Source organism: Cylas formicarius, unplaced genomic scaffold (assembly GCF_029955315.1).
Source record: "Cylas formicarius isolate icCylForm1 unplaced genomic scaffold, icCylForm1.1 PGA_scaffold_10__41_contigs__length_53128322, whole genome shotgun sequence".
Classification (NCBI taxonomy): domain Eukaryota; kingdom Metazoa; phylum Arthropoda; class Insecta; order Coleoptera; family Brentidae; genus Cylas; species Cylas formicarius.
Window position 1 is genome coordinate 43,612,991 of NW_026844214.1, and position 12,516 is coordinate 43,625,506.

Below are 12,516 nucleotides of genomic sequence, written 5' to 3' on the forward strand. Positions count from 1 at the left end.
AGTATTATCGAGGTAGCGTTTCCATAATTTTGGTTTTTAATGAAAGGTGTTGAGAGCTTTCTCCTTAAAGGTTTCCATAAATATATTCTCTATGACTGGTGATAGTGGAGAACCCATAGCTGTTCCCGAAATTTGACCGTTAAATATGTTCAAGCTCTGAAGAAGTCAACAGGATAATTGGAGAACCGTCAGCAAGTTTAACACAGCAAAAACCGACGCAGGAGGAATAAAGAAGTTTTATAAAAAGGATTAAGAAAATTAGCAGCCATCATCAATTATTTTGAACGTAGCAATATGGTAAAAAACACTGTAAAAGCACCTACCGTAAAATTCGCAACCCTGCCTGGGAAACGTTCAGCTACTAAACCCAATGAGCCGGACACGTAAAAAACTAGTCGCCCCATCGGATAATTAATATCTTCCCGCGGGAGCTGTTGCTTTTCGCGTCGCGGTCCGTGAGGAGACAACGACGGCGGGCGCCCCCGCCCTTCGCCCCCCGAACGCACGTATCCTCGCAAGTGGTCCCCGTTGCACTCACTCGATACAAAACGCATATTCGTATAGAAAACGAACGGGGAGGGGGCAGCGTCGCTTTTCCATCCCCGGGCTTTATAAAATCAGTTACAGTCAAATTGACATAAGAGTATTAATCAAGTGTGCGCGGGATTAACGGGCGAACGAGACGAGCACCGCACGGACCCATATGTCAATCGGTGACAGGCGGGACCTGCTGTTTACAGATGTGCCCCGGCGGTAATTAGGGTGGCGGAGGCGTTAAATGGAATTACGGGGCGCCGCTGGTGGTGGTGTGCGTTTTGGCGGGATTTCGCGGCAAAAATTTATTACGGCCGGAACGGTCGGTGGCTGCATCCCCACCGCGGGGGCGGAAAGGCGGGGGATGCTGGGATAAGTGCCGTTTAACATCTCCGGTGATTTTTTTAGGTGAAAGCCACCTTCTTTCCGTTATATCGGGTTAGTAAAAAGTACCGGAACGTTTAAATATATCCCAAACTGGAACGATAAAATTGTTTTAATTGTTTAAATCAATGTTGTCAGATTTACCATTTTTACGTTAGAGTTCTCAAAACGATATACCGTTTATAGGACATAACTTTGATAAATTTTTATGAAGATCTAACCTTTGTAACCTTCAATAAATAGATTCGCAATTCTACAATGACCTTCCAGAAACGTACTTCGGTACTTCGTGCATACCAACGCTGAAAGCGGACGGATTTGTGAATAGTTTCATCGATGACACTCCTTGATTATTATTAATTAGTCCATGCAGTGAAAAAGCCATTCTTACTATAAAATGTTTATTATAAATATAAATGAACGAGTAAATTGAGCTATGAAACAATGTTAGAATATTTATAAAAAAAAGTTATTGCACATCAAAATAATCAGTATGGTCACTGGACTCGCCCCCACATTAATAGTTAATTCTGGCACTAGTCGACTTCTGTTAACATTTTGCTTCTTCCATGATATATTCTACACTTTTTTTCCAACTAGAAGTAGATATTTTTTCTACTTCATTTCGAATGAAATCTATTGCCCCCAGTTTCAGCTGTCCCACATATATGGTAGAAGACGGACAACTTTGAATCCCCGCTCCATGGCCAGCTTGTCTACATTATACTTCTTATCCAACATTCCAATAACTGCTGCTTTGTGTAGGAATTTTCAAAATACAAAACAAATCAGTTTAAGCTTTCTAATGTGTTTTTAATATAGGAGGTCAATCTAATTAATGGCAAATTCAACTTGAAATTAAGCTACCTTAGGTTGGGATTGTTTTAGGAAGATTTCTAAAAAGCACACTAATAGGAATTAATATAATACTAATAATAATAATTAATTAATATAACGCACGGCACAGTTCTTGTCGGCTAACATCTTAAATAAGGCTTGTGGTCCGTTCTGCTTTACAACAGGCGGGTCTTAAACTCATTCCGAAGTCAAAACCACAAAAAGTTGTAAAAATGGTATATCGTTTGGAGAACTTCACCCTTCATAATTTTGTTACTTTAATTAGAATGCCCTATTTATTTTTGTTGCAACAAATTGCGCATGTCGAATTTGGTAATGTCTCATATTTTATAAATTTTGTTTCTATTTATTACTGAGCTACGGCAACAGCGCTTTTTGAGTACAAAGAACCGGTACACTTAAATATTTCTAAACCCATCAATACTGAAACGACATAATTCAATACCTAAGGGTTTTTGAATACAGCAGTTTTGTGGGATTTTCCACTGTTAATAAAAAAAATTACGTCTCAGAGTTTTGGCGGTTTTTGAACTTAGGAAACTTTAGAAGTTTATCAGTAAACAGTTACAATAACGTTGCTGTCAGCATTTTTGAATTCTGCGTTTCCAAAAACCACCAGGTATTAAATTTTTCGTTCCAACTTTGGAATTTTTTGAGATATAGGTCCTTTTTACAGTGTGCAGTAGATCAGTAATGAATCGAAACAAAATTTTGAAGAAATTGTTAGACCGTACTCAGTTCGACATGCGCAATTCATTGCTACAAAAATAAATGGAGAATTCCATTTAAAATGGTAAGTTGGTAAATCTGATAACAATGCTGTTGGCATTTTTGAATTCTGCGTATTCAAAAACCCCATTAAATTTTATCGTTCCAGTTTTGGCAGTTTTGACATGTACATGTAAATAATAAAATTGGCAACGTGTTTGATTAACATCATTTTAGTCACAAGTTTGATTTGGCACGGGCGCAGACTGGAACGAGCTTATAAGGGAGCTTGGACGCTTTTTGTAAATGCGATGTGTTAAAACGCAGGAGAAATTAAATGGACTATTTTTGTTAAGATAGTTTAAAAATCTTGCGCGTCAGCACTTAAATCACATAGGGGTTTATCGAAAACCACGCAAAAATACACCACCTAATTACAACTCAGGTTTTAAGCTGGGATAATTTTGAGTATAAATCTTCCATACCACTTGATTCTGTTTCTCTTATATCACATGTCATGCAGGTATAGCTTTTAAAATCTCATAATTTTAATCTTTCATTGAATAAAGATGATAAAGTGTTTTATTCAATTGACATGTGATTCTGTGGCGGGAAAAGATGGATCATTCTGCAAACATATTTATGCTGTTGAAAATCAATACAATTTTGCCTTCAAAAACTCACAAAAGATCGACACAAAGGATCGCATTATATTCGCACTTCGAACAAAAATGAGACTGATTCTACTGATTTCAACATGTATGATAACAATTTCCACGTTTATCAACAAAATTCCCATGGGGTTCAAGTTCAGTACCAAGCATCACTCTCAAATGAAAAACAAGAACTTTGGTGGGAACGTTAGAGCAAAATCCCGGTTATGGAAGTTTTAAAGTTACATTACACTCATCAGTCACTTGAAACTAATCAAGTTATCGGTTCAATACACAATGAAATCACTTTTAAAGGAGGCAAAATATTAAAAGTGCAGTTATTGTATAAATAGATATATAATAATAATAATTCCCCAGTTGTATTTTGCAACCAAATTCTTAATAATTTGGCATTTGTAGCACATTATTCGATGGAATTCCAATACCATGCATCTAATTTACATTCTAATCGGAATTTAAAACTGACAACTTAACTACAATAGAATAGAATACACGCAGATAAAAGTTGGATTTGCAATTAAAATTAAAGGATACCGGTTTCAAATCCAAACACAATGTAAAAATGGCGATCTTTATTACCACAATCACAGTTTAGAACTCAAGCAATATATTTGCAACTTCTCGACGAACCAGCTTTATAGCTTTAAGTAACGCGATTTGTTTATACCTGACCTTTTACAATATTAAAGTGACCCTTAATTTCATAGTGAGTGCTTTTAAACTTGTCAGTTTGAAGGCACACTACAAAAATGTCCTTTAATTTATCAGTTCCTGTACTCGACCCAGTTGAAATAACATATTTGGCATTAATTAATGCAATCGACAATGGAGCTATCGTCAAATATTCAAAGATAACCTGTGAACGGTCACTGTCAACTGTCAACAGCACCGCCATCGGATAATAAATTCGCGAATAAAAATGTGACTGTTTATCAGCGTGTTGCATACTAAAATTTTTGTACTTCCATTAGTTATTAGATGAATTTTTGCAAAACAGCACGAATACATTCATGTGTGACGTTGACAAAAGCTAAGTTACCATCCGTGACTAACTTACCAGAATTGTCCGGAAATGCTCGCGACCATGAGTATTGAAAATGACTTCTTAAAGTTACACTTTTCGGACTTGAGCGGTACATAATTAATTTTTTTAGGCATGACGAGAGCGCAAAAATAGTATATTATGCAACAAGTGCGGTAAACGACATTTGACTTATGAGTTTTTTTGATACGAGCGGAGCTCAGCGGAGCGAGTTTTTAATAAACGAGTGAGTTAATAATTTTACCGAACGTGTTGCATACTATACTTTTTCTACGATCGTTAGTTTTTGGGTATATTTGCGCAAAACAACACATATACATTCACTGATATGGCCGTCAGAATTGACAAACCTCAAAATTCAAAGCGTGGGAAATATCTCCGAAAACATCCGATTGCTCCCAAACCCGTGCGGTACAATCCCGGAAATGTCCGTAGTGCTTCGGATTCGTGGGAAACGAATCTGACGTGGTAAAGTGATGCTTCTCGCACGCTAGTGCGGTGTGTAATTAGATATTTTACAGGCGGGAGTAGAAAAATAAATTTGCCTGCTTTACGTGCTTTTGCATATCGATGATTATTCCCGCATGCATGTCAATTATATTAATTCGATTGCCAATAACTTTGACATAAAAAGTTATAGTTGGCGTATTACCTTTCTGGACAGACGTCATGCTGGTTTCAAATAACGTAAATCTTATATTATTGATATTTTGTCAAAAATTTTGTTTTGGAGGTGTTCAAAAGCGCCACCAGAGTTAGTCTAAAAAGTTTTTATAACTTCAAAAACTAAAATTTTCTTCCAAATAAGGTCACATGGCTTTACTAATATAAATTCCTTAATCTATGCTCTAATTTAGCAATGCAAAAAATTGACGCCGTTTATCTACCCATTTTTATCAAAATTGTTTTAATTCTCAATTACAGACAATACTGAATATAAAATAAAAAATAATAAAATAAAAAAATACTCCCATTCATTGTCTTCAGGATCAGAACTAAATTCTAAGAGGTTTTCTTTGTCATTTTTGTCGTCTTCGTCGGTCCCAATTACAAGCATCACATATCTGTATTGTCTTCTTAGTTTTTTGGATTACCCTTTCTGCGCGGTTTTTCCAATGTTCTGAAGAAACTTCATTTATTGTTTTTACCCACATCGCCAAAACTTTCGATGGTGTGTGCTTGAGACCAGCAATAGATTGGTCGTATTTCCTTTTACACTCAGACCATACCATTTTAATAGCATTAAACTTACAATGCTATTGAGGAAGTCTTAGAATTTTGTGGCCGTGACCAGGTAGAATTTCCTTAATTTTTCAATTTTTTTCATCTTTACAATTTTTTTCTACAATGCTTCGTATTTCACCCCTCATGATCGTCTCTGGGAAGTCAATGTTCTTTTAATTTAACTACCGAATTAACCCCTGCTTTGCCCACGAGTTTCTTGGGATATTTTCCGAAAGGCCGAAATGATATCTTGCGTTTCCCATTACTATCAAACTTTTTGGAGGAAGCAGTGTCGTTTTCGTTTTTAAACCAATTTCCAAAATTTTGCCCGTTCATATTGTCATGATAGTCTCCGCTTTTTAGTCCTCTTTTAAATATTAAATTGGCCTCCTTTGATCCAACGTCAACCACAATATATCGATGACCTTCACTAGCCTTTTTTTAGAACTTATATGTAAAATGTTATTCTTCCAGCTGTTTCTAAACAACCCTAAACTAAAACCTTAACTCTCTGCAATAAATACGGTAGAATAAGCACCTTGTCCTAAACTTTAAGTAAATCCATCAGGTATTTTCTATTATTTGATTTTATTCACTTAAAACCAATACTTTTTCTATTCAAGTCCCGGTGGTAGAAAAAGCATAGTATGAAACACCTTCGGTAAACTTTTTAAGTCACTCGTTTATTAAACACTCGCTCCGCTCGTGTCAAATAAACTCGTGAGACAGATGCCGTTTACCGCACTTGTTGCATAAAATACTATTTTTCTACTCCTTTCCGTAAAATAGCTAATTATATACAGATGCAGCATACGGAAAGTGTTAGCTTACCATGTCAGTTTCGTTTCCCGCGGATCCAAGCTACTTCGAACATTTCCGTTATATTACCCCACGGATTTGGGGGCAATCGGATATGTTCCGAGATTTTAGCGGACGGCTTGAATTCAGGTCGGTGAATGTATTTGTATTGTTTTGAAAAAATGTAACACTGTTGGTAAGCTTTTTAAGTCACTTGTTTTTTAAAAACTCGCTTCGTGCGCTCCACTCGTGTCAAATAAATTCGTCACTCAAATGCCCTTTACCACACTTGTAACACATTAATTAATTTTTCGCATACATGCTGTAGATCATATCTCTTATTGTGTTCTTTAAGTAATCTGTAATTTTTGTCTTTACCTCTGTATTTACATTTTTTGTTACTAAACTGTGGCGAAACCGTGGCAACAACTACTATAGCTTGAAAAAATTAAATTTTTGATATTTTTTAGGAAGGTAATAAACAATATCACGGACTCAATATAAGGTCTTACCGATTTTAACATTTCTTGCCATTCTATACAAAAAATTAAGAAATTTCAAACGTTCTTTTTCCTTATAGTTTGAAGTTATATTTAATTATTTGTCGCAAATACAAAAGTAAATTTTCCATTGAAGTTTTGCAACAATCCGGTTCTATAGTTACCCCATTTTACCAACTGAATTTCGTTGTCATATCAACCTAGACCCATCCGCCCTTCAAAATAGCAATGCCCGTAAAACCCGCGTTAAATATCCTTTTATCGTAATAGATTTTTAATTTGCCTGACCACATGTTCCCGTCGACTACGAAACGGACCCCAAAGCTCGTGGGGATCTCTCCATATATACGCGCACCCTCTGCGTCGGGGGGCAACTTTCTATCATAATGCCACCACTTTATCCTCGTATAATACAAATTAATACACCGGAATTAAATAGAGACACACTTAATCCCCTGCCCTCGAGGGCGTCCTTTTCTAACCCGCTACGTCGTCCCGGCGTTCTTCTCTATCGTTCAAAGCTCAAGGGACCTGGGGTGATATTCAATCTGAAAATATTTTGCAGCACTTTACATATGGCTCAAGTTTGGTGCGTTAAAAAGGAGACGGTGCGCGATTGTCATGGAAATCCGGCCCTCTTAGTGTAATTTAATTTATGTATCGAATTGGTGGCGGGCGATTAAATAATGAGATGAATGCCACGTTTTCTTTGCCGCAGGAGCTCGTTAGTACCCAACAAATTACATATTTATAATGAGGTGATGTTTATGTTTCTAGATAAATCTCAGAAAGCAGCAAATTTCGGATTGATATGAAAGTTTGTTGCTTGGAAATTTTCGCTAACGAAATTTTGACGTTTAGTCAAAAATTTTATGAGCGAAGAAGAAAAAGAAAAAGAAACAGAAACTTTATTTACCTTTTATAATACTTGAGATACAAAGGCCCTGCCTCTAGTACAGGAACATTTGAAGTAACTATGAAAAAAAAAAGAAGGTCCATTCGACATTTTCGTTTTCAACCAATGATACTGCTGCCTTCAATCACCAACATGACCGCTGACAGATCGTCAATAAGTTTAGATGCGGCATTTTTACGGCAATGTTGCCTAGATCTAGGAATCGTTGTTATCAGTGCCGCCTCGGGTGCATCAATTTTTGCCGTAGTTGGGTCACTGTATTATCTGATATTTATATAAGTAAATTTCATTATCTCATTGGTTTAAAAAGTTATGAGAAAATTGTAAATACCAAAGTTGTAAAATTTGTTAGCATGCACAACATTAAATTATTTTAAAGTTACGGGGTGGCTCAAAAAATCGTGACGAGTATAACATATATTTTTTTAATTGAACACAATACTTTTAAATTTTGTTTTGAATTCCTTTTGAAATTAATCAGTTATCAGACAATAGTTTATTTAAAAAAATATCATAATTTTTTCATGTAGGTTGACGTACTTATATATTCGCACATCATTAAGGAACACCCTGATCTATTATTACCTAGAAACTACGTGAATGCATCTCTGAGTATGGCAGTAATAGTTAAATTAATAAATGTCAAGTACAACTGATTCTGTCTCTCTTACTTCCAAGTATATAATCGTGATAATGATAGACATTGAGGGCAGAACAACATCTGTTGAAGTATAAGTGGAAGCAAGTAGAACAATCTATTTTATTCTGTCTGGAATTTTATTGCCGACTATGCCATCACAAATGGTACCCGCTATAGATAACCTCTTCGGTGTTTAATGGAACGGTTGTTAATGCTCGCGGTAGTATTGGATATGTAAAACGGAAAATGGAAAACCGGAATGTTAACAATTAGGAAAAAGAGTTGGAAATTTTACTTCAAGTTCGAGATAATATCCAGGTTGTTAAGTAGTTAGCTGATGTGATACATCCCAATCTACCGTTAATCGCACCATTAGAAAATACATACATCATCCCTTCCATATAGAACTACACCCAGAACTTTTAGACGTGATTTTGAGGGTAAACTTCTGCACCATTATAAATGGAGCAGTAGAGGCGGATCCAAATTTTTGGTGCAGTTAATCTCCATAAAATGCATTATTATTTAACATTCTGGGTGCAACACCAAAACCATTGGCCCAAATGTGTGATGTGGAATAAAACACTTTTAAGTTATTGGACTATAGTTCATTCTTTTTATTATTTAAACTTTTTGCGGAATGATTTACCTCAACTTCTTCAAGAAGTTGATGACATTGATATCGAACAAATGTCGTTTCAGCAAGATTCGGATTACTATCGAGAAGTTTGAGAATTTTTAAATAATCATTTCCGACAGGAATAGGCTGGTAGAGGATCCATTGAGTGGCTCCCTCGATCATGTGACTTAACATCATTAGATTTTTGTTTGTGGGGATATGTACAATACCATAAGATATGAAAAATAGAATTCGGGAAGCGTGCAGGATTATAAATACTGTTTATGCTAAGGAACGCCCAATAAAATATATGAAAAAGACTAAACGATAGTAATAATTAAAATAATAAATTAATTTCTAGTAATGGGTATTTAATTATTATTTGGTCGTTATTTTCACCAAAATTGCTAATAACTGTTTATTGTTTTATCTACGGCTTCAACATGGTTTTTGCTCCTGTTCATTTTTTAATCTTAACAGAGTCCAAATATATGAGAGAGTGCCAAACATCCCAGACCCTTCAAGTATTCATTAACAGTGTTTTTGACAGACAGGCGTTGAACAGATCTACGTCCCTACCAATATACATCCCAAGGTCCTTAACCATTTTACAGTCTACCATGATGACAGTGCAGTTATGTCTTTCTGCAGAGCCTTGCAGTCATCCAGTGTACTTATACACCTATATATTTTTAAGTCGTCTGTGAATAGCAGAATGTGACAGAGCCAATATCACTAATAAAGATAGAAAAGGAAAGTGGCGCTAGAACGCTCTGATAACTATGATCGGAGAAACCCAATCAGATAAGGTCAAAGGCCTTTGAGAAATTCGTGTAGATTGTATCGACTTGTAATTTGTTATTTAGGCTATTTTGAAAAAAGCAGGCAGATTTGTAACTATCGATCATACACGGTCATCTCAAAGACCTTAGCGAAATTAGGTAGAGATGGGCATATAATTAGTTAGAAAGGATTTGTCGTCTGATTTAAAAACAGGACAAAGTCTGGAAGTTTTCCAGAGTTTTCGAAACTGTTTGTTGATAATGAAGGATTGAAAAGAAAGGCAAGAGGTTGCACTAACACACTTTTAATTTTGTTAAACATTGTAGAATAGTGTTTTCTTCTATGCTGTTTATAGCAGGAATCACCGTGTCCTCCCTGGTCGAGAAGCCCGGGTAACCCGCTGAACCTCCTTCGTGCTAGGGATTGGGACTTGAATTGATAGTTACTATAGTGAATAATTGTGCCCCTAGTAGAGCAGGGAGCATATATGCTCGAGAAGAACGCGACAAAGCGGTCAATAGTGTCTCGAGGGCAGTTGAGCTCCCTACCGTTATAAGACATAATATTAGGAATTCTGTGCCTAATTAGAAAGAATAAGCTACGTTTTGTGGATTTCGTTCATCCGATCACTTTTTAAACGCTCAAAACTTCCAGGAACTGACCCAACAAGCAACAACTAACAAGCACTAGTTGAGTCATTCTGTTATCAACTTTCTTCTTCAAATCCAATCAAATCCAAAAAAATGTACATCTGGACCTCTCTCAAATAATATCCATTTTAGAGGTATTAAGCGTTCCATCACAAAATACATTTCACTACAACCTTTCAAAGACCATGGGTCCGAGAGCAACCCCACACTTGCCACTGTTGTCCTTCCTTTCATTCAAAACATCTCTCAACACATATCAAAAAATTATTAAGAATACTAGAAAACCAAAAAACCAAAAATCTTTTAATATCTTCGATCCCTCAAAGACAAACTTTCTCTTGAGATACCAGGAGTTTACAGAATTCCATGCATATGTGGCAAACAAGAATACAAGAATACAGAAGAACATGAAGGAGTCAAAAATAAACCTGTCAGCAGTTGTCACCACCATGAAACCGGATATCAGATCTTATTCAATTCTTCTGCCAAAGAAAAATCCGAGAATCCATGGAAATCTATCAGCAATCTAACCTAAGAATTTTAACCGCGATTCAGGCTTTACCTTTCACCAATGTGGGAATGAGTCGTCCGAGACAATGTTCACTCCACTCCTTTAGCTCCACCACCCTATATATAAGCAGGTACAGAATAGAGTTTGGACGGAGGAGGAATCCAGAAGATTTGTAAATAGTATTACAGTAGCTTGTGGAACTTTCTTTGAAAACTAAACAGCATTTGGTACCATTTTCACACACTTCCTTTTTCACAAAACACTATCGAATAATGCCATATTCAAACGGAAAGCATCAGTCAAATTGACGAATTTTGAACGGCCATGTTGAATGTTGTACTCTGCGAGGTCTTTGTTGAAAAGGAGTAGTAGTGACTGGCCCATGCGCATTTTGATTGTAAATCTTGCACAGTGAGGTATGTAAATTTACAAAAAATAGATTTAAATCCTATTAATGTAGCAAGTGAAAGCAATTTTATATTAGTAATTTGATTTCTTTGATTATCGTTGATGAGGGGAGTCTTCGTTTATGACCATGAAAATTTATTCAAAACTTGTAAATTCTGTAGTAACTAATTAATTAAATTTGTTTTCGATTGTTACAGGGGGGTGGAATAAAACACATTCCTTTTACTTTGTTCTTTGTTTCTTCGAAAGGGTTTTTATTTTATCTTCGGGCGTGTATCAAGTTTTTCATAATTTCTTGAATGACTATAGACAGATAATGATGTTTAATCCTTTCATTTCCAGACCTACGCACGTCACCTGGTAACGTCGACTGTTACGCTTCTGAAAACGACCATCCGCTCGCGCTGTGTTTGCCCAACTCGCAGACGTTGGTGCAGGCCTCCAGGACTCCGCCTCCACCTTGGAGCGTGCCTACGAAGAAGGGCACCCCCGGCCTAATATGCGTCGTATGTGGCGACACCAGTTCCGGTAAACATTACGGCATACTGGCCTGTAACGGGTGCTCCGGATTTTTCAAGAGATCGGTCAGAAGAAAATTGATCTATCGGTAAGTCTCTCCACTTGGAAATTGTTTTAGCCCTAATTTGCCATAACAGTTCTCGCAGGTTGCTTTAGATAGAATATTTCCGAAACTCCATTGCAACTTATAGATTCTGACAGTCAATGAGATTACTGACCAATTTATGAATGAAACATAACAGAAAATTGTTTCTCCTAATAGCATCCTCCTTATACCACGGGAAACAATTCTAGTATCATTTGTTAATTGCGATTAGACAGGTTCTTTCTATATACATGGACAACAACAAGTTCAATATGTCAGCCCATAAAGTATGAACTCTTCAGGATCAGTTGGCACTTTCGCAAGTTTAATAAGTACAGTTTTCGTCACACCACAGCGCGACATCATATGTTAATATATGTTAAGTTTGAGAGAAGCATTATACATGGAAAATTCTGTGAAACAGAAAACCTCGCCAGTATTATAACGATAACAAAACTGGTCCAACGAATCCCCTTTGGGGCCCACCGGGCGAGATTACAATCGCTGTTGATGTCTAACCACAGATTGCATCACAAACTTCTGCAACAACCACTGTCAAACGCTTTGGAGATGGATTTACTAGATAAGGCTGAGCGTATGGATATAAAATGAATAGCTCCCTGATTTTTATGGAAGGTATTTTTGGATATTTATATATTATCG

At 36.4% G+C, this 12,516-nt stretch overlaps 1 protein-coding gene across 1 annotated transcript in view; it reads left to right on the forward strand.

The window, feature by feature from the left end:
- Positions 1–12,516, forward strand: part of LOC132706161 (photoreceptor-specific nuclear receptor-like) — a 73,113-nt gene that overhangs the window by 10,728 nt on the left and 49,869 nt on the right. Inside the window, exon 2 of the mRNA XM_060677334.1 lies at positions 11,592–11,856. Coding sequence (XP_060533317.1) covers positions 11,592–11,856 — 265 coding nt within the window. The remainder of the gene's footprint in view (positions 1–11,591; positions 11,857–12,516) is intronic.